Here is a 21,648-nt window from a genome sequence, read left to right as displayed (position 1 = left end):
ACAATAAATCAGGACAGGGTAAGGTTGGCCACAAGAAAAATAACACTTTGAATTTTGGTTGGCTTTAGGTTTGTTTAATTTTAATTCAAAAAAAAAAATCCATGATCTCAATGTCATTTCATAAGTAGGTTACAACAGAGAATATCAACTTCTCTTTATAACTACATTATTTACTTATTCGTTCCTTTGTTTATTTTGTGTAAGTGTGTGTGTGTGTGTGTGTATATGTGTGTGTGTGTGTGTGTGTGTGTGTGTGCATGGACATGCATGTACACAGTGCACAAGTAGAAAGCAGAGGACAGCCTTTAAGACTCAGTTTTCTCCACTGTGTAGGCTCTGGAGGATTGAACATAGATTCTTAGGGTTGTCAGCAGGAATCCCACATGCCATTCTTAAACTGGAGCCTATGCCTGAATAATAGGGGTGCTTATTAAAGCCCAATTTGTGGATCACTCCCAGAGCTGTGGCATCAAGTTGTGAATAAAAATTCCTGAAAAGAATTGCACCTTCCACTGGACCTTCTGCTAGGGTGACTGACTGGGTCCTCAATGATGTGGAGAAATTGGACTGTCATAAATCCAAGGCCAAATTATCCTGGGGCGCCTTTCCCCCCACTTAATGGCAGTTTATTGCACTGCTCTGTACCTGCTTAACATCTTTGTGACCACTACATAAACTCTTAGGCGTGTACAAATAGACCCCATCCGACCAAAGGCCTGAGGAGGGGGCTGTCCCAGAGCAGCTGGTACCCACAGTGGTTCTCCCTGTCTTGCTGTATCCTGTCTACCTAAGGTTCCCACCTGTGTGACTGGAAAATGCCTTGCCACGTAACTTTCTTTGTTCTGTTACAACCAAATTCACAAAACTGTTACATTACCACATTAGAACATGAAGTTTCAGGTAACCTGAAGCTGTGTTCCCAGGCTGTGGTCACTCATATCTGGTTCCAGAATAAACTAACTCTTGTCAGTTTAACATGAGAGCTGCTGTTTCGCATCTATAAAGCTCTGGAGTGTGGGATAGGGCTGTGCTTCCCTGACAAATTTGCTGATGCCATCGATGCCAGGACCTCAGCTACAGACACAGGCGCAGCATGGAGGGCATGAGCTTGAATTGCACTGTGGTGTACAATGAGCCACTGTTGCTGTGTGACCTGTTTTACCATAAGGCTCTGAGCCGCTCTGATCCCCAGAGCCTCCATATGAAGGTGGGGGCTGTGATTCTTCCCTCACAGGGAGGAATGGGTGAAACAACGATGCACACAGCCACCCACAGTGACAGCTGTTCTAATTGCTGCTGTTTGCTGTAGTGCTGCTGGGAGGACCATGCAAGTACTGAGAGGCTGATCATTTGTGGATGCTCACGAGATGATTGCAGTTAGGAAGGTGTGGGTATTTGTGACATGAGCCCTGAATGTTAAGGTCTGGCAATAGAAGCTGTTAATGAAAAGAACATGAGAATAACACAAAAGCATTGTTTTATCTAGACACAATTAGAACCAGACTCACAATGTGCAACAATTAGAATTGGACATCTCTTAAGTGCAGTGATGGGTAACTGCCATATTCTTGACTAGATTTAGATTCAACATGGAAACACACTTCTGGGCCTGTCTATGCGGGGATTTCCAGAAAGGGTTAATGTAAGAGAAAAAAGCCTGCCCCAACTGTGGGCAGCAGCCCCCATGACTGGGGGTTCTGACTGAAAAGGAGAAAGAACACTGAGCAGCAGCATTCATCTCTCTCTGCTTTCCGACTGTGGATGTCATGTGACCTGCTACCTGAATCTGCTGTTGCTGTGGCCCACTCATTGTACCCCTCACTGTACCCTCACCACCATTGCCCCTCACTGTGATAGGCTATACCCTCATTGCCACGCCCTCCTCACCATAATAGGCTGTACTCTCAAACTGTGAACCAAAATAAACCTTTATTCTTTAAATTGCTACTTTTCAGGCATTTGGTCACAACAACGGAAAAGTGAGTAGTGTCCCTTGTCACCTCCTACCTTCACATTCCACAATGCCCTTGGCCCTTACGGAACCTACTTTCAACACCATCAGCCTTACAGGGCACCACCTGCCCTCACCCTGCTCAATGGCAGGCCTTGGCTTACTCCCTTTCTTTGCCTTTGAATATTCCTGTTGATCCATCTCACAGGCCGTGGTCATCTATCCTGGTAATTGGTATTTGTGGGACTGTGCAGTAAGCCAGAGGGAGGACAAAGCCAGGTAGTGGGGTCTCCTCTCTTCTCCACGGCACCCTTGCCCCTGGGCATGCTCATTCTTACAGCCTCTGATGGCAACTGGATGATGTGAACAGGTATGGCCCCCATAGAATCATGTGTTTGAAATCTTGGCCCATAGGGAGTGGCACTATTAGGAGGTATGGCCTTGTTGGGGTAGGTGTGGCCTAGTTGGAGGCAGTATGTTGGTGTGGGGCAGGCTTTGAGGTTTCATGTATGCTCTAACTACACCTAATAGCCTAGTATACAGTTGCTTCTGTTGCCTGTGGATCAAGATGTAGAACTCTCAGCTCCTTCTCCAGCTCCATGCCTGCTTGTATGCTAACATGAAGATAATAAACCAAACCTCTGAAACTGTAAGTTATCCCCAATTAAATGTTTTCCTTTATAAGAGTTGCCATGATCATGGTGTCTCTTATAAGTAATAAAAACCTTAAACTAAGACAGAAATTGGTACCAAGGACTGGAGTATTGTTGTGACAGGCCTGACCATGCTTTTGTTTGGAGGAAAGTGGACTTTGGGAGTTTAGATTAGAAAAGCAATTGAATACTTTAAGTGGGACTTAATGGGCCATACTAATAGGAGCATAGAAGACAGTGGTTGGTGCTAAGGATGATTTAAATGGAGGACAGGGGTGGCTCAAGAGGTTTCAGAGGAGAAGAACATTAGTATGTTGTCTGGAGACTTTCTTGTGATATTTTGGCAAAGAATGTGGCTGCTTTTTTCCCTTGTTCAAAAAGTTTGCTTGATGCTAAATTGAAGACTTTAGAATTAATTCTGGCAGAGGAAATCTCAAAACAGCTTAGTGTTCACTCTGTTGTGTGGTTATTAGTGGTCATCTTACACACATTTATAGCATGAAGGAGCAAGCTGAACAAGGAAAAATACAAAATGTACAATTTTTTTTTTCAAAATGTACAATTTGAGGAGAAAAGGGGCACCAGGAAGTAGAATGGAGCTAAGTTCAAGAAGATAAACAGATTGATAAACAGAATAAAGGGAGTGGTGACCTCTGGGCAAGATCCCACCCAGCTAAGTTTCCAACTTGTAAAACAGAATTAAAGAAAACTTAGAAACAAATGTGGTAGTGCATGTCTTTAATCCCAGGACTCCAGAGGCAGATACAGGAGGATCTCTGATTTTGAGGCCAGCTTAGTCTACAGATCCAGTTTCAGGACAGCCAACCTTAGACAGGGAAGGAAACAATCAGAAACAGAAAGCTGGTGAAGACATAATTGAACGGGGGGGGGGGGATGGGATATGTTCCAACTCCAGCAAGCAGCAGAGCTTGAAAGCTTCAGCCATGTGGGTCTGGCATTAGAGTCAAGGATAGAAAAAGGGGGTTAAGAAATCTCTTTCTGCAACTAAGGAAAACTGCCAAGGCCACCATGTGCCAGGGGTGTCCCTGAATGGAGGCCTAGAGAGGCCATTGTGTGAAGTTCTGAAGGTGGAGCCTTTATTACCCTGGAGACACAAGATGTTAGTGATGCCAGAGCTGTGGGATACACATTGAGAAAAACATCTAACAGAGAATGGAGCTAGCCCAAGAGAAAAAGGTGTGGTGCATTCAACAAAGCTAAAAGGAGTTGGAGACCTGAAGAGCACTTTGACATGGAGATGCAGAGTTTGGAGTTTGGCCAGCTTTTTGGTCTTGTTTAGGTCCTCCCTTTCCTCCATTTTGGATGGTAAAGTATATCCTGTACCATTGTATGTTAAAAACACGTGATCTGTTTTTGTTTATTTTGATTTTATAGGGATTACAGTTAAGAGATTGCATTAATCTCAGAAGAAACTTTGAACTTTGGATTTTTAAATATTGTTGAAACTGTGATAGACTATGGAGACTTTTGAATTTGGACTAAATGCACATTGTATTATGTTATGGCTACAACCTATAGGGGACAGGGAGTGAAATGTGATGGTTTGAATAGGCATGCTCCCCATAGACTCATGTGCTTGAAGGATTGGCCCATAGGGAGTGGCACTATTAGGATGTGTGGCCTTGTTGGAGGAAGTGTGTCACTGTGGAGGTGGGCTTCAAGATCTCCTTTTCTCAAGCTATATACCCAGTGTGGTAGTTTCTCCATCCACTGCCTGCAGGTCAAGATGTAGAACTCTCAGCTCCTTCTCCAGCACCATGCCTGCCTGTATGCCACCATGTCCCATCGTGCTGATGATGGACTGAACCTCTGAACTGTGAGCTAGCCTCAACAAAATGTTTTCCTTTATAAGTGTTGTCATGGTCATGATGCCTCTTCACAGCATTAGAAACCCCAACTAAGACAGCAGTCATGACATGAGGTGTCTGGAGCTCAGGTAGCAGCCAGCCTAGGCTACACGAGGACTTAGGGACTCCCTTTCTTTACACACTTGGTGGAGATGAAGCCACAAGCGAGTTCAGCCCTGAGCTCAGCTTTCTTGGGGACAACAAAGAGAGATGGTATGCAAATGGACTGGACTTGGAACAAGAATTTCATTTTAGTGACATGTTGTTTGTGGAATGAAGAAAATGAGTAACCGGATTTCAATTCTGCTCAGGTGAACTAGCATGAATGAGCAGGCTCATTGTGGAGCAAGGCTGAGCCTGTGCGGTGAATGCTTCTTTCAGACCCACTGGGCCCTCTGTTCTATCCTCAACATTTTGGTCTCTTGCAGGTGCTGATGAAAACTGGGGATAGAAACCACTCCGGGAGGGCAGAAACTCCAAAGCAGCCATCGTAGGAATGTCCCTGCCTGAGACAAGAACTTGGAAAAGAGTTCTGGCTCTTTTGTTCTCTCCTCCCTCCCTGTATCTAGAAGTGAAACTGAGAGGTTCCAGGACATCTAATGGTTGGGCTAACTGGATGAATCTGCTCAGCCCCTCCCAGTGCCTTACCCCAGTTTCTGCCATATGCCCTTTAAAAAGCCCTCTGACTTGCAGTTGATGATACCCCAGCCCTGGGAACTCCTGCTATTCTCTCTCTCTCTCTCTCTCTCTCTCTCTCTCTCTCTCTCTCTCTCTCTCTCTCTTATGTTCCTACCTATAAATCTATAATAAACTTCTCTATCAGACACACCTTCTGTGTTTCATAAACTTAGTTCTAAAAATTTGCAAGACAGGGCCCTAAGGCACCAACTCATGGGAAATTTGTGCCTCCGTGAGCACCTGGTTACTCTAACTCCTGTCTTAAAAGTCCACCTAAGAGCTAAGAGAAGCTCCATTACTCTCCAGATTTTCCCCACATCAATGCCATGATATATTCAGCATTAGACTTGATTGTGCCCTTTGCAAGCTCTGGTCACTGACAAACTTAGAGTGCAGGTCCTAAGCACTGTCTATGCTCTGTGTTCTCACACAAGGATGATTTCCTTTCTGGTTTTGCAATGTCTCTCATCCAACTACTCAATGTGCTACCTGTTCTGTCTTACTAGAATATTAGTATTTAGACTTCACATCATCGCCGTATCCCTCCTCTCCAGTGGCTTGTCCAGTGTCACTCTGCAGGTGGGAAGGACACCTTACCTGCCCTTCAGAAGTTCTCTGATTTGCATGAAAATGAGTGACTTCTTGACTTTGTCAGGAGAAGCCAACCCTCCCCAAAGTTCTTTCCCTGGAGCTCCTCATCTTTTTATAGCACTTCTCACCTCTCAGAGGGTTGATGTATGCAATGCACTTTCATTATTCCTGCCTTTAACCCTTTATAATCATTAAACATGAGATGCACGCATTTTAAAATACCAGCCCATGAGAGCAAGAAATAAACATTCAAATACTTGCTGTACCACAGGTATTGAAGGCCTGCCCATCCTTCATGTCATGGATCTTTACCAAGAATAAAGGGCTACCAGATTGGTAAACTCCAAATTAAAGGCAAATAATGGTTGAGAGGCATCTGATGTTTGTCCACTGTTTTACAGACTACAAAACAATAATATGTTTTCTTATAGTTCAGGGAAACGGGGGATGTGGCTCAGTGGATAAAGGACTTATCACTCAGGCATGAGTACCCGAGTCCCCCAGAATGCACAAAAGCTAAACAAATGTGGCAGCATCCTATAATCCCAGAATTCAGGAGACAGAGACAAGGGATCCTCTGAGAAGCTGGCTACCTAGGCTAGCTGGAATTGGCAAGCTCTGGGTACAGTGAGGGATCCTGCCCAATAAACAAAGAGGAGAGGCACCAATGACAACATCCAGTGCCAGCTTCTAACCTCTACCCACATCGGCATCCACATGAGTGTGAACACACACACACACACACACACACACACACACACACACACACACTGTGCACTTATGCATGCCAAAAGAAGCTATCTTGGTATCCACGTACTCACTGAAAATCTTCCATTTCTTGGAATACAGCATTAATGCATTCTTTGGTCCAGTTCAGTTGGTCAAATCTGTGCAAAGCAAGCACATTTTTAAAAATTCCAGTAATTAAAATAATTGGCTGACTACAGAGACTGTCCCTGTTAATTGGTCTCCACTGAAGAAACATTAAGCTTTAGGGGAAATGCATGTTTAATGGGAGTAATAAGTTATTAATACAAATGGAAATTCTGCAAAATGTGATATAGCAGGTACTGGACACTCTGGATGCTGGTGGAGGCTAAATTAGTTTGTTGCTTTTCCCTACTCTATCCATTAAGCTGTTAACTGATGTAAAATATTAATACATCTCAAGAATCATAAAGAAAAGCTTCGTTGTTTGCAATTTTTCCTGTCAAATATCACTATATTAGGTGTGATTAATCATAACATAAACATACCCTACTATTTATCAAAGCTACCTTGCCCAGCCAGCAAGAGCTTGCAAACCTTCATGAGTTCCTTTCTGTTAAACTGACAACCCTCCTTTATCCCATATAATTTCAAGTGAACTCCTTTAAATCCTTAAAAGTCCTGTCTCCTCATAGTTTGTAGACTCCATGGAGCCCCCTTTTCCTATCATATTAACTTAGGGTGTTTATTTGTAAAACATGGCATTAATAACTGTCAAAATAACACCATATATTTAAAAGTAGCTATTGGCTGGATCTCCAAGGAGAAGATGGTGGGTTCTCTGCACATTCACAGGGGCTGCCTGCTACACTGCTGGGTGGAATGGGGATTTCACTGCAGAGCACAGCATGTAAACGAATGCTTGTTGTCACATTATGCTTCTACCCACAAAGCCTCTTGAGAACTAGACTATTCCATGCTTGTGCTGTTAGCCAGTCACCTCATCCCTCTCTCTCTTTGAAGATCTAGACAGAAAGTAAATTTTCTTTCCCATTGCTTTTCTCTAAACCCTACACATGTTCCCACTCTTTTTGTATGGAACTGTTGTACTTGGATAATAATTGTCAGGAATTGTTTTTTGGCAAAGCCCTGGTATTCCCCACCTAGGTTCCCACATTGTAACATCTTCTTGCATAGCTGTAGTAGAATCAAAATCAGGAGATTGACACTAACCCTGGCTGTGATTCCAATGAATTCTCCCCCTCCAAAGTTCACACACTGGAGCTTAAGTCCCTGTGAAGAGGCAGGTCCCTTGGGAGGTGATAAGGCCATAGAGATTTGAGCCCCTCTGCTGAAGTTCATGAAAGAGGCATCAGATCAGACAGCTCCTCCCTCTCCTGCTCCCCACCCTGAGAAAAACTGTCTAGGAGTATCTGGCCTTCATAAGACACCAGACTTGCTGATTCCTTGATCTTGGATGCCCCAGCCACCTAAAACTCAAAGAAATAGAAGTACACTGTCATAATTAATAAATCTAAAAGTTTTTCTACAACAGCACAAAGACAGCCCAGCCGCTGTCTCAAAGGATCCAAGAGTCCATAAGCCTATCTCATCTTAACAAAGGCAACAATGAGGTATAATAAAAAATGGGGAGGAGGAGAAAAAAATGGAGTCTCAGAGTCTGGAATACTTAATTTCTTTGTTCTCTGAAGTTTCCAACAACTTAATTGTTTCCTTGACCCATCTATGAACCCTTTGTTGAAGTTGAAATAAGAGAAGGAATGCCACTAACAGGAGCATCATTTTTAAATGCCACTAAAATGAGTATTACAGTGTTAAATGCCAATAACAAGAGCACTGAGATGTTAAAATCTCCTCACAACCATTCTAAGACAATTGTGTTAAACTCTCACTTAAGCCTCAGCCGTGGAAAACATTCCATTTCCACAGTTAGCATCTTTACAATCCAAACCTCCTGCTTGGAAAAGTTGAATTTATGAATTTTTTTGTGCTTAAAAAATACTTGAAAACATTGATTCTCTTAGTTTTTCAAGTAAATGATTTTATTAAAATAAGGATTATATTCAAAAGTCTGCTGGTTTTAAAATAAAAAACCAAAGTAAAATATGCATAATACTCTAAAATACTTATTGTTAAACTGATAGGAAATAAGGAAATGAGAGAAGGGATGGGGATGGGTGAGAGAACATGAATCATCTGTAACGTGGCTAAACAAAGGGGAAAATCAAGTGTAGTTATACTTTCTCATCAGGACCACCAGCCCACAAATAATGACACAGTAGAAGCTAGCACTGAAACTGAGTATTAAGCTTTGGGCCCACAGTGACAAGTTTATTAACTGTTGGACTGTAAGGGACTCAGGATAACACACAGACTAAAGCTAACTCACTTCACTCACACACCTGAGAAGCCACAGGGAACAGAAGCCAAAGTAACAGACTACACAGGCATATGCTGATGAGGACTCCCGATACCAGAAGCATTGATTTTATAATAAAAGTAGTAACGTGTTAATGGTAATTACAACAGTTGAAGGAATGCTTTAGATGAAATGGCAAGAAGTAGGAAAGTTCAGCAAGCAGCATATGACCATCAAACATAAAGAGGTGTGCTGGGCATGGTGGGTAACACCTGTAGTCATCCCAGCTATCTGAGCACTGATCCAGGAGGATGGCCAGGGAAGTTCAAGACCAGCCTGGGCTACACACTGAGTTTTGTCCCAGTCTGGGCTACAGAAAAGACCATATATCAACAGAAACAAAGAAACAGAAAGCCTACCAACAAAATGAAAGAAGCGGGAGGAATTAAAGACTAAGTTAAACTTGCAGACGTGAAAATACAACCCCTGAAAACTAAGCTTATTGGCTGCACTGAGCACAGAATAAACATATGCAGAGAAATGAAAAGTGTGAAGGAAAAGAGGCAGAGAGCACTGGAGATTACACGGAACCCGAGCGGAACCCAAGCAAAGGGTGGAAAGATCTACGTCAGAGCTTCTCAAGGCTCTTGGGTTCATGTGGGTCAGGCCCTGGAAGTCTGCATGTTATTTGCTTCTAGATGTTATGTCAGGAGCATAGTGCAAGGTGTGAGTGTGTGTGAGAGTGAGTGCCTGTGAAAGTGCGTGTGTGAAAGAGTGTGAGTGTCTAAAGTGTGAGTGTTTCTGTGTGTGAGACCATAAGCCAACCCATACTAAAGCTGCACTTCATTGACTTCTGCTCTGGACAACACCAATTTTCCACCTGGGATGTCCTAGCTCCAAGTCTTAAATGTTACTTTATGGTTGTGCTTCACCATCTGTAAAATGGAATGAATGGTAACTTTTTCATTGTTTCTTGATGCCTAGTGAGTAAAGTTGTTCAAGAAGAAACACAATAAATAACAAGACAGTCAAAGCACTGTCGGTTAAAGTTGGCTGTCCCGATTTAAATTTGTTTATGAAGTTACATCTGCATTCTACTGTTCAATCTCAGTGGTCATTCAGATTCTAAATCAGTGGTACAAAACGTGGCTGCATGGAGCAAGAGGTGGGGGAGTTTTTGTTTTCTTTGTTTTCTAAGTCCTGATACCCAATGCATACTTCCAGGGATTTTAAAATGGTGGGAAATCACAAAAGAATTCTAACATGCAGTGCCTTAGCTTTGAGATTGTTAAGCCAGCGCTAATGCTTAGAAAGGACTAAGGTTTCATAATTCCAGGTCTGTATTGACTGCAGGGGTTCTGTTCATTCTGGACAATTTTCTGTTCTTTAACCAATGTCAGAGGAGTGTGTGTGGTCTGTGTGTCTGTATGTACCTGTGTCTGTGTGTGTCTTTCTTTGTGTGTGTGTGCATGTGTGTACGTGTGCGTGTGTGTGCGCGAGCGCGTGCGCATCTGTGTGTGTGTGTGTGTGTGTGTGTTGTCTCTGTGTGCGACTGTATGTCTATATGTGTCTCTGTTTGTATGAACAGCATACAATACCACTAAATCCTTCAGGGATAAACTTTGGCAGTCAGGGGAATTGACAATGGAATGTATCATCTGCCACATTTGAGAACTGTGTCAGTGTTTGCAAGAATACTGAGCTTTGAGAGGGGATTTTGTTAGGAATTGGGATTCTCTGTCTCTCAAAAGAAAGTCTGGCTTATTAAAAGATGTGATGGCTGTCAAACTCTTGATGAGTGCATTTCAACTCTATTTTCTACCCCCAACCCTTGCGGACACTGCTATCCCTGTCTAATACTTGAAGTGGAACAGATGGAACTTTGGGTCTTCAGGGTCCCTGCAGACACTAATGTTTTATAAAATACTTATTTTCTCCAAATACTCCCTGTATCCAACCAATATCAATTTTTATCCTGAAATCTGTCCAGAACAGTCTAGAACAACACTACCAAAATCTGCATTTCCATTCGTGATCTCACCTGTTTGTTCCATAGTTATCGAGCCCATGACATGTGCCACACACTTCCTGGCACAGGGATTGTCTGGTGTCAATGGAGACAGGCCAGTTCTCTCATGGAGTTGTTGGTGCCTAGGGAAGTCAGTCTGTGATACATGAAATGCATTCACCCTGTACGTACAATGCTTTACAGAACGTCGTACTTGCATCCTGTGGATCTGATAGGAGATGGGAAGTGAGACTTCTGGGAGGGAAGGACTGGCAGACAAAGATGAGGTTTTATAATCAGTTTCTTAAAGGAGAGGAAGTTTCTAGAAGCCATCATTTCACCACAAAATTAAGGTTAGTTATTTTTTTAAGGTAGATTGTTTTCCAAACTTTTGTGTGAAGAAATATGTTTCATTACTGTGGTAATCTGATTGTGGACTTGACCAGGTCTAGAATCACCAATGAAACCACCTCTGGGCATGTTTGTGAGAGCTTTTCTATATTAGGTCAATTGTGGTTGGAAGACTCACCCTAAATTCCATGGGCTAGACCTCTTCGATGGAATAAAAAAGAGAAAGCAAACCGACTACACAGCTTCCTTTCTTTCTGCTTCTGGCTGTGGGCACAGTATGACCATTAGCCTTATGCTTTTGCCACCATGACCCCACAGTGATAGACTGTCCTCCTTCCAACAGCAACAAAAACCAATCCTTCTATTAAGCTGCTCCCTGTCGGGGACCTTGTCATAGCAACATTAACATTCAAACTGAGGAGTCAAGATTAGTCTACAGCACAGACCTGTTCACCCTGTAGACTTCAGCAGAGGCTGTCAAACTATAGTCCTCAAGCTACGTCTTCCAATTCATATATTTTTTAATACAATGTTTTATTGCAGCAGAGTCACATCAACTCATTCTACTGCTGCCTGAGGCTGCTTCAACCAAATCAGAAGAATGGGGTGCTGCAAGCAATATGTCAGAAAGACTACATGGACTACATGCTGGTCCTTTCCAGGGACATTGCTGAGCCATGCTCCTCCATGGTGAATTGGTATCAAAGTGCTCTGTCAGTCACATGGGCACAGGATAAGCCCATGGCTCCTTCCCTAGATCCCAGCAGACACTACATAAAAACCTTCATGGTCCACTCATTAATTTTGCATCAAGTATCACTTTAACACTATGGAGCAAAACTGTTCCAGGAATTTATACAGTCTTGGGCAAATCACTCAACAATGAATGACAGGCCAGGGGTACAGGAAGTACAGAGTGTCTACTATTCATCCTTTTATGCCAGGACTCTCCAAACATGTTTGTTCACTGACCTCTAAAATGATTGTCGAACCATTAGTACTCATTTACACATTATACATCTAAAACTGCACACATTTAAATAGAAATGATAGATATAATTTCTAAGGTTATACAATAGGACTTTCTATGATGAAAATGCTTATGGCTCTGTTCTACATGCAGTCTTGGAGTCAAGATCTCACAAACTGATATTAGTTTTACCTACACAGTGCGTACTTTGGGGTTCTACCATGAAGTTCCCTTCGGAGTGAACACATTTGGTCACTCAATGCCTGGGCCAAGGGTAAGACCTGAGTTTCTGCATGGGAACTGCTTTCCAATGCAGAGGACACATAACCAAGGTGAGGAGGGACTGTGCTGCTGTGGGAATCAATAGGCCTGTCCCTCCTCTCCAGCAGCCCTTATGGCCCATGGCTCCCCTGAGTGATATGTAGATGTTCCAACAACTACACCTCATCAAAGCTTTTCTCTCAGCCCTGGTAGAGTCCTCACTGCCCACAGTGTTGTTCCCAAAGCTTATCCCAACAAACACAATCATTGAAGCACATCCCAGGAGTCCTGACCTGAGGCATCTGTGGTCAAAGGTACATGACTAAGCTTTTCTTTAACATTAGAAAAGGGTTGTTATTTTTCCTCTAAACTTATATTTCCATCCCACTTTGTGAACAGAATTTTATGCTACTGAGTATAACTTTCTATTTTGTTTTTGTTTTTTTATTGCTCACCCTGACATATTTTCTGCCACTAAACCAATATATATGTTAAAATTTAATTTTAAAAATTCTCTATGTCCACAATGCTCTTTGTATTAAATTTCTTCTAGATTGAGTAGCATTGAGATTATTAGAAGTTCACATTCGATCAAAACCACATATAACCATCATAAATTTTAATAAACATCATACATAAAAACTTAAAAGATTTATCTCTGAAAATGGTGACTTCTATTTTTAATTAGTTTATGTGACTGTGAACAAATATTATTTACTGCTAGAATGGGAGTATTTGGCATCAGATTTATTCCACTTTGTGTTTTACATTTATAAATGTAAAAACATAATATTTATGCATATCACATAATAAGTGGGTGGGAATCAAGGAGTTGTTATATTGTGCAGCAATGCTCTTCATAGAAGCTCCTTGTGATTAATTCAACAAAATTCACAGCACAATAAGATACTAAAAAATAATATTTTAGTAGATTATCAGCTGAAAGTTCAGTCTGGTCCTCATTTAGTTCTATGGGAAGCAAATAGCTGGAACCCACTTCCAGGAGGTTTTGTTTGTGGTTGTATTGTGTTTCCCAAAATATTGTGCATGCTAAAATACTTATCTGGGGTCATAGAAGAGAACAGCCACAATATTAAACATAGAGGATAGGCAGTGGTAGCACACGCCTTTAATCCTAGCATTCCAGAGGCAGAAATCCCTCTGGATCTCTGAGAGCTCAAGGCCACATTGGAAACAGCCAGGCATGGTGATTCACGCCTTTAACCCCAGGGAGTGATGGCAGAAAGGTATATAAGGCATGAGGAGCAGAAACTAGAAGCATTTAGGCTGGTTAAGCTTTCAGGCTTTCGAGCAGCAGTTCAGCTGAGATTCATTCTGGATGAGGACTCAGAGGCTTCCAGTCTGAGGAAACAGGACCAGCTGAGGAACTGGCAAGGTGTGGTAGCTGTGGCTTGTTCTGCTTCTCTGGTCTTGTCTTCCAGCATTCGCCCCAATACCTGGCTCCAGGTTTGATTTTATTAATAAGACTCTTTAAGATTCATGCTACATTTGTTAATCAAGTATTAAAGCCAGTCCCCTTTCAACCCCTACATCACATTTTTACCTCTTCCTTTAAATTGGGTCATTCGATGGCCACCCAACCACAGTAAAATAGAAAGTGTTTGAAGAGTCAGTCTGTGTGGTCAAGCAAGTGTAGAGCCCTGAGGTCCATTTTAAGAAAACATACCTCTGGAGGTCATACACCTCAGTTTACCCTTGACAGTAGACCATAAAAACATTCATCTCCCCTTGTGGGTACATTCACAGCAGCTTGAAGGTCTCTGTGTTACAACAGTACCCAGACTTCTGATAACCTAGTAGATTTCTCCCATAATGTGTGAGTCCTTACTATGCCTTTAATTGTACATATGCACTAAATAAAGACCAGGAGACATCTGCAAAGCAGATAGCCTGATAGCAGCTTGTCTCAGAATCTTCTATATACCTCCCATTCCCTTATAAAATGGGTATACAGCCACATTCTAAATTAGTATAAGGATCACACAGATGGCTAAAGAGTCTGAGCAATCTGGAGGGAATTATCAAAGTCATGTGATTATCAACTACCCCATACTTTCATCTCTTAAGATGAATCTCCAGCTATTATGGAGGGCATAGTTTTCCTGTCATTGGGTGTATAGGAAGAAAGAAAATTGAACCAAAGAAAAACCAAGGAAAGATTAGTTAGAGTAGTTTTTGAAGGTTAGTTTGGAGTCCCAGCTTTATTTATCCCCATTCTCATGCACCTCTTCTGTAAACCACGGCGACAAGGAATTTCTTCTTTTTTATGTCAAAATTGAGTGTAGAGAAGGATTGGAGGAAATATTACCCAAGGTCATAAGCAGCGTCTCTTGGGCTGTCCTTGAGCCTGTTCAAATATTTCACCCACTAAATAAATTCCTTTGAGATTTTTCTCTTCTTTGTTCAAACAATCATTTTCCAAGGGCAAGAACTGTGGCAAATTATTGATCATAAGGGGGGTAGAGAACTCACCTATGCTGTAAATTTACCTTGTGGAAGTTTATAAAGTGATGGGAAAGGCTTTCCTCACAATTCAGTCACAAAACCAAACTCCTCCTAAGTTTCCTTGGCATCTAAATCAAGTCAGCCTCTTTGTTCTCTGCTGAACACTGGATGGAAACACGATTCTATCTTACTATTAGAAGATGTGTTAGTAAAATGTTTCCTCCTTCACCAGAAACACAGGGAGATTTGAATTTGTACACTAGTCTAGAATCTTCCTAGATATAATGTATAGTGTTTTCAAATCTAGTCTAAGGTAGAAGTTAGATGGCCTGAGATTGACTGTGGATTTAGACAGGCACTTCACACTGAGATGACCTGAGATTGACTGTGGATTCAGACAGGCACTTCACACTGAACTTCCATGTGCACTTGTCGATGAAGTGATGGGAAGAATTCTCCTCTCTGGCATTACCCCAGGGATACAGAAGATGCAGATGAATGCAGGCAGTCTACAGACACACTTAAAAGTAGAGCCCACTAAGGCTATGGCTCTTTTGTCTGCGCATATCATTTGAGTTTTGCAAGAAAATAGCACAAAGCATCTTAAAAGTCTAATCTTCTTTCCCAAGAAAACTCTCCTCTCAAGCCTGTAAATGTATTATTTATTTTTTAATGATGAAGAAACTATAGAAAAATCAGTTTCACTAAACATAATTTTATTGTTGTAATATTTACAAAGATAAAATTCACTCAATCAAAACATCACAACACTGAATTTCACAGTTAAATCCACATGCAGATTGTAGAATTGTGCTACAGACTGGGCCGATGGAAGGTGTTAAATATAAAAATAATCCAAGGCAATTTCCATTTAGCACATTGTACAAACCTCATTTTTCAACATGATTAACAAGTTTGCAAAATCTTTCTCATCAGTTCTTGTGCTCCAAGTGTTCTGTAGTATGGCGGATAATGCTGGGTGAAGTCCTATATCGGTCACAGTAATGCCGTGGATCTGGATGTGGAGGAGATGAGATCCAGCCATAGAACAGAGCACAGGGCAGGGAGCCTGCTGTCAGATTCAGCTGACTGAGAGGCAAGTCCCAAATACACCCCATACAATCATACTGAAATGAGCTGAAGGGTGGATCCATCACTTTTATGGTGATTACCATCTCCTTTAGAATGACCACACATGCTGTATGCTTTGTCACAAAAGACAAGGAGACCAAGATGAACTTGACAGTGTTCCTGCAATCTGTTTTTTAACCACAATGAGGCCTCGGTGTAACTAGTGATCCATCTGAGCAGCGTTCAGGCTTTGGTACACTTCAGAATCAATCACCTCCAAGGTTTGGTAAAGCAGCAGTTTCTGCCCCTCCCCCCACCACGCCCCTGCCCCAACACCCTCTGCAGTTTCTAATTATGAGAAGAGGGCAGGTGGCAAGCTGTAGGTGATAATGTCCGTGATAAAATGATCCGTCCACTCTCTGTTCCAATATGTCTACTCTGGTACATCATTGATTATCAAGAAGCTCCTGAACAATCATCAAAATTAAAACCATCTGTAACAACAGGACACCTTGACAATAGCAACACAGAGCAGATGGCAGACAGCATGACTGTCTGATGACTGGGGGGAAAAGTCCTCAACTTTGGCTACATAGTAGAATCAAGAAAAAATTAAATATTTATGCATAGGTTCATTTAAGACCAAGTATATCTGAAGCTTTGTTATGGGGAAAGAATTCAGTCGTGAAAGTCCCCCATGAAAGGTTGATTCTCCTCCTGCTGGGGAATTGCTGCCTGGGAAAAACTCTCATCTTCTCACTTGTGACCTTTGGGGCATAGTGTGTGGATGTCTTCAAGAAAACTTAGACCCTCACAATATGCTGGTATCCAACTAGGAAACTGTATATGGGCACCCTCTGAAGAGTGATTATGATTGCTAACATATTGTAGGGTCACTCAGAACAGAACCCCGAAGGAACACAGGCTGCATATCTTTAGGATGACATCAGGTACAGGATATGTATGATGGACCTGGTCTTCCCAGAGTGTGTGTGATGGACTATGTCTGCCCATAGTGTGTATGATGGACCATGTCTTCCCAGAGTGTGTGTGATGGACCATGTCTTCCCAGAGTGTGTGTGATGGACCAGGTCTTCCCAGAGTGTGTGTGATGGACCAGGTCTTTCCAGAGTGTGTGTGATGGACCATGTCTTCCCAGAGTGTGTGTGATGGACCATGTCTTCCCAGAGTGTGTGTGTGATGGACCATGTCTTCCCAGAGTGCCTGTGATGGACCAGGGTATGTGTGATGGAGCAAGTTTTCCCATTACAACCACACTTCTCAGAGTTACCTAGACTAAGTACTTTTTTTTGTTTTTTGCATTTGAGAAATCTGATAAATAATGCTCCCAATGACAAAATGCTGAAAGTCACACTTTGCCAGTCTACCAGAGAAAATGGGACACAAAGACACACAAGCAAAGGGCACTTTCAGGAAGGTTCTCACTTTACACACACACACACACACACACCAGGTGTAAATAGGAATAATTAACGTTTCCAAGAGAAAGTGAATTTCCACACCATGGAATCCTTTTCCTGGAAGGACTTGGAAAGGCTTGGGGCAATCTTCAGTTTTAAGTGGACATGGAAGAGGCCGAGCAGCTCATTCTGAAGACCAGGTGATTAAGACACAATTCCATGCATGAAACTGGGACTAATATTTAACTGCAAATAAAAAGTGATTTAAACAAATTCAAGTCATCAGGGATCGCCTTCTGGTAATCTTTGGTAAAAGCCAAATATTTAAAAAATTATCACTTTGATTTAAATATAGCTGTGTAGAATGTTCAATACCCCCCATTCTCTGTTTGGGACCACAGTTCCCGTGAGAGCAATCTACCTGAGCTATTTCACCATGGTTACTAACCTACTGACCAGCACCTACAGATCAAGACCAAAGAAGGCCAACAGCGAGTTAAAAGAAAATCTAAAGTACTGGTGAGGTGCCTGTATCAGTCTTTTCCCATAATATGCTGGGGGAAAAAAGATAGCACTATGGGTAAAAATCATTCAAAATAATAGAAATTAGGCCCTAATGACCTGATGGTGTCTTGGAAACAACAGAATATGTAAAATAAATATATTTTGAAGTTTACTTCCACTATTCAAAACTTAGGTATTTAAGCATCATATTACATATATGTACTCCATTGTGATCAAGGGAACTTTCTCTTTGCAATTTCTCTGGGGTTCCAGAAAAATCCAGCTTCCTGGGAAGTGCTGCCTCTAGAAACTGCTAAGCTCTGTCTCTCCTTGAGGCACTGGTCCTCTGAACTCCTCAGCTGCTCCTGACTGGTGCCCCTCATCCTGCCTCCTAGTCCCTGTCTCCTCCACAGCCGTGCCTGCATGCTGAGAGGCCTTCGCTTCCCCTGGCTCTGAGCCCTGCACTTCAGGAGGCTTCTGTTCCTGTGTGACCTCCCCAGCCTCTGCTGATGCCACTCCCTCTACCACGGCCACCTTCTCTGTCCTGGATGTCATGTCCTCAGCTGCCACACTGTCCTCGGCTGCTGTTTCTCCTGGAGCCTCGCCTGCTCCGTTCCAGGTTTCCTTCTGGACATCTGCAAAGGAGGAGGTCACACTGTCCCCAGAAGTGGACAATGACTCTGCCCGCCCCTCCCCGTGCTCTGCAACTGTTTCTTCAACTCCTCTTCCATGTGCATCCTCCTCATCTTTGACCGTGCCTCCTCCCGTGGCCCAGTCCTGCCCTGCCAGGCTGTCAGCCACTGTTCCTGGAGGGTGCTTTCTGACCTCACCGCCCTCTTCCTGTGTCTTCTCGCCCTCAGCCTCTCCGCTGAACAGCTCTGTTACGGTGAGCTTTTCCGCGGGAAGATGTCCACACGTCATTACGATGTCCCTTCTCTGCCTTTGCAAAGGCCCTTCTTCTTCACCCGGTCTCTCTGGTCCCTCGAGGCTGCCCAGCTCCTTGGCAGGCCTCTCTCGGCCTCTGGCTGTGAACACACTCTCAGGCCCCCGAGCTTTGCCTGCTGGCTCAGGTCCAGGGGCGCAGGGCATCCTCCCCTGCTGCAATGGAGCCTCACTCTCCGGGCCTGGCAGCTCTTCTCCTCCTCCTCTGTGCTCTGTGGCTGTGGCTTCATTATCTTCCACTAACTTCCCAAATTGAAGTTTTGCTTCAAACAAGGCAATGGTTCTTTCTTTGGGTGACTCTTCTAGAAGCCTTGTGTCCTCACTCAACTCGGTCGCCCCTGTGGGATTTACACCCTCAGGATCAGCCTCCATCTTATTGGGGGATGCATAGGCGTCTTCCACAGACCTCACTCCCTCCGCTGTGCCCTCCTCTGCCCCTTCAGCTTTCTGCTCCTCTAACTTCTCTTCTGTCTTCACCACCTTGACCCCTGTCCCCTCTTCTCTTTCAGATCCAGTTTCTCTGGGAGGTGTTGGGGGCCTCTCAACTTTCCTCCGGTCTGCAGCTGCAGTGAACTCCCCCGGGAGCACTGCTGTGGGATCCTGTTCCAGGACAGATTGCGTGTCAGCCACAACTCCCTCCCTTGGTGTGTCTGCCTTACAGAGTTTCTCAGGGTGGCCCTGGACTGCCTCTCTGGGGCTTGCCCCTGCTTCTCCTGCTGAGGAGCTCGAGGGTGCTTGTCCTTCTAGAACCCCCTTCCTCTCCATAGCTGCTTTCTCCCCTCCAAGGACTGCCTCTTCCGAACCATCCTCTCTCTCTGGTGCTGCGTCCTCCACGGGCCCCTTGTCCTCTAGCTCTGTGAGAGCTCCCTCTTTGCCTTGGTTCCCATCCGGTCCTGGGGAGCCTGCCTGGCTCTGTGCCTCCTCCACTTCAGGAGTCCCTGATTCTTTCAGAACTGCTGATTCCCCAGGAGTCTCTGAGCTGAACTCTGGGCTCTCTGTGAGCACTGCCCTCTCCAAAACTGGCTCCCTTCCAGAAACTGCCCTTCCTTTCCCCATCACTGTCTGCAGCAAGCGCTGCCTGTCGGGGTCCACCGTCCTCTGACTGTCCAGTGCTTGCTCCACGTTTAGAAACGCCGCTGAGCCGCCCACTGCTGTTTTTCCTGTGGGGTTTAACTGCTCCTCTCCAGACCCGCCACAGCCTTCTGTGCCTGTCTCTGCCTCCCTAGCTGTGCTCGGCGGGCGCTCCCCTTCCTCTGTCGACTGCTCTTCTGTAGGGCTCTTCTTCCCTAAGGGGACCTCTGCAATCCCTGCTTTCTCCCTCAGCCCCATGTCCATGTCAGCATCCTGGGGATGGTGGGCTTCGTCTTCCTCCATTCCTGCTTTCTCCCTCGGTCCTGCATTGGTGTCAGCATCCTCAGACTGGGAACATTCATCTTCCTCCATGGCTGTTTCCTTCTCCGGTGGGCACACCTCTTGTGCAGCTTGCTCGGGCTGCTCATTTGAGCTGATGGCTGCTCTTTCCTCCACCACTGAATTTCCATTTGGCCCCATAAAAATAAAATGAGAAACAAGGTGACTTTGATCAAAGTGTGTAAAGCAGAAAATACAATATGGAATCTTATGGGATATTTATGAGACTCCATATGTCATCCAGGGGGACACTGAAGTTATATGCAAACCTTCCTTCAGCTGATACGATGTTGTTAACTAGCATGGACCATGTTTGGAAAATGCCCTTCTTTCATTATGAAAAGAAATGCTTTCAACTTTAATGGGCATGCTAATATAAAAGTTGAACGATGGGCGTGTTGAAATGAGTAAACACAACACTCCTCAATATTCTTCTTATATTTTACAATCAATAAATTATCTGACATGTAACACACATGCACACACTAGTTTCATTTCAAATACTAAGATTTGAAAAAAAAATTACAAAAGTATTTATTTCTCTTAAGACTCATCATTCCCTACAACACCAAGAGTGTGTCTAGTTCAGTGGCCTTTTAGACACATGGCCTGGCTCTAGAGGTGCCAATCATGGCATATACCATTCCCAAAGCATGAAAGTTACTCTGATTAGATTCAGTCATCAAAAACATTTATTGCTGAGGTATGGTATTCACTAAAGACAGCAATTTGTATTCCATGTCAGCTTGCATGCCATCTATGCTCAGAAACTGATTGCCTTTGGCGAAACAGGATCACAGAGCGAGACAGGACCTTCTGGTGTGGGATAGTGTCCAGCATAAACAACACTCCTATGACACTGCGGAAGTATTTCACAAGTTCTGATACAAGACTCTGGAAAATCTGGGTTGTCAGGTTTGCTATGCCTTTGAAAGGCCACTGAAGTTCTCAGTTTTTACCAAGACCTGCATCCTTCTGAATGATTCATGCAGAATATGTGAAAGCATGTGACAACAAATACCCAAAAATTCTTTAGATTTCCCAGCTGAAGGCTTCTACTCAGAGTGGTAGGAACTTCAGAAATACTACCTCAATAGTGTTTATTACTTTAATGTTTTATTAAATATTTTTATTTTATTTATGATTGTGTTTCTGTCTGGCGCATGCATTTCACAACAGCACCCCAGGAGGTCACAGGACAACTCTATGGAATCAGTTCTCCCCTTCTCCCCTCACATGGGTTCCAGGGGTGGAACCCGGTCACAAGACTCTGCATAGGAAGTGTCTTTACCCACTGAGGCATCTCTTCAGCCCAAGTACTCTAATATTTTTCATTTATAAAAGTCAGGGCTAGGAATATAGCTTAGTCTGTGAGGCATGCTATGTCCTACAAGGACTTGAGTTCCATCTCCAGA

General features: G+C 43.4%; 1 protein-coding gene across 6 annotated transcripts in view; it reads right to left on the bottom strand.

The window, feature by feature from the left end:
- Positions 1-15,587: 15,587 nt before the first annotated feature.
- Positions 15,588-21,648, bottom strand: part of Erich3 (glutamate rich 3) — a 110,984-nt gene continuing 104,923 nt past the window's right edge. For all 6 annotated transcript variants that reach the window (XM_042280185.2, XM_042280184.2, XM_076575280.1 and 3 more), the window contains one exon: positions 15,588-20,352. In XM_042280185.2, the coding sequence (XP_042136119.1) occupies positions 18,185-20,352 (2,168 nt within the window). In that variant the 3' untranslated portion in view covers positions 15,588-18,184. The remainder of the gene's footprint in view (positions 20,353-21,648) is intronic.

The sequence above is a fragment of the Peromyscus maniculatus genome, chromosome 6, assembly GCF_049852395.1.
Source record: "Peromyscus maniculatus bairdii isolate BWxNUB_F1_BW_parent chromosome 6, HU_Pman_BW_mat_3.1, whole genome shotgun sequence".
Classification (NCBI taxonomy): Eukaryota; Metazoa; Chordata; class Mammalia; order Rodentia; family Cricetidae; genus Peromyscus; species Peromyscus maniculatus.
This window is presented reverse-complemented; position numbering and strand designations above follow the sequence as displayed.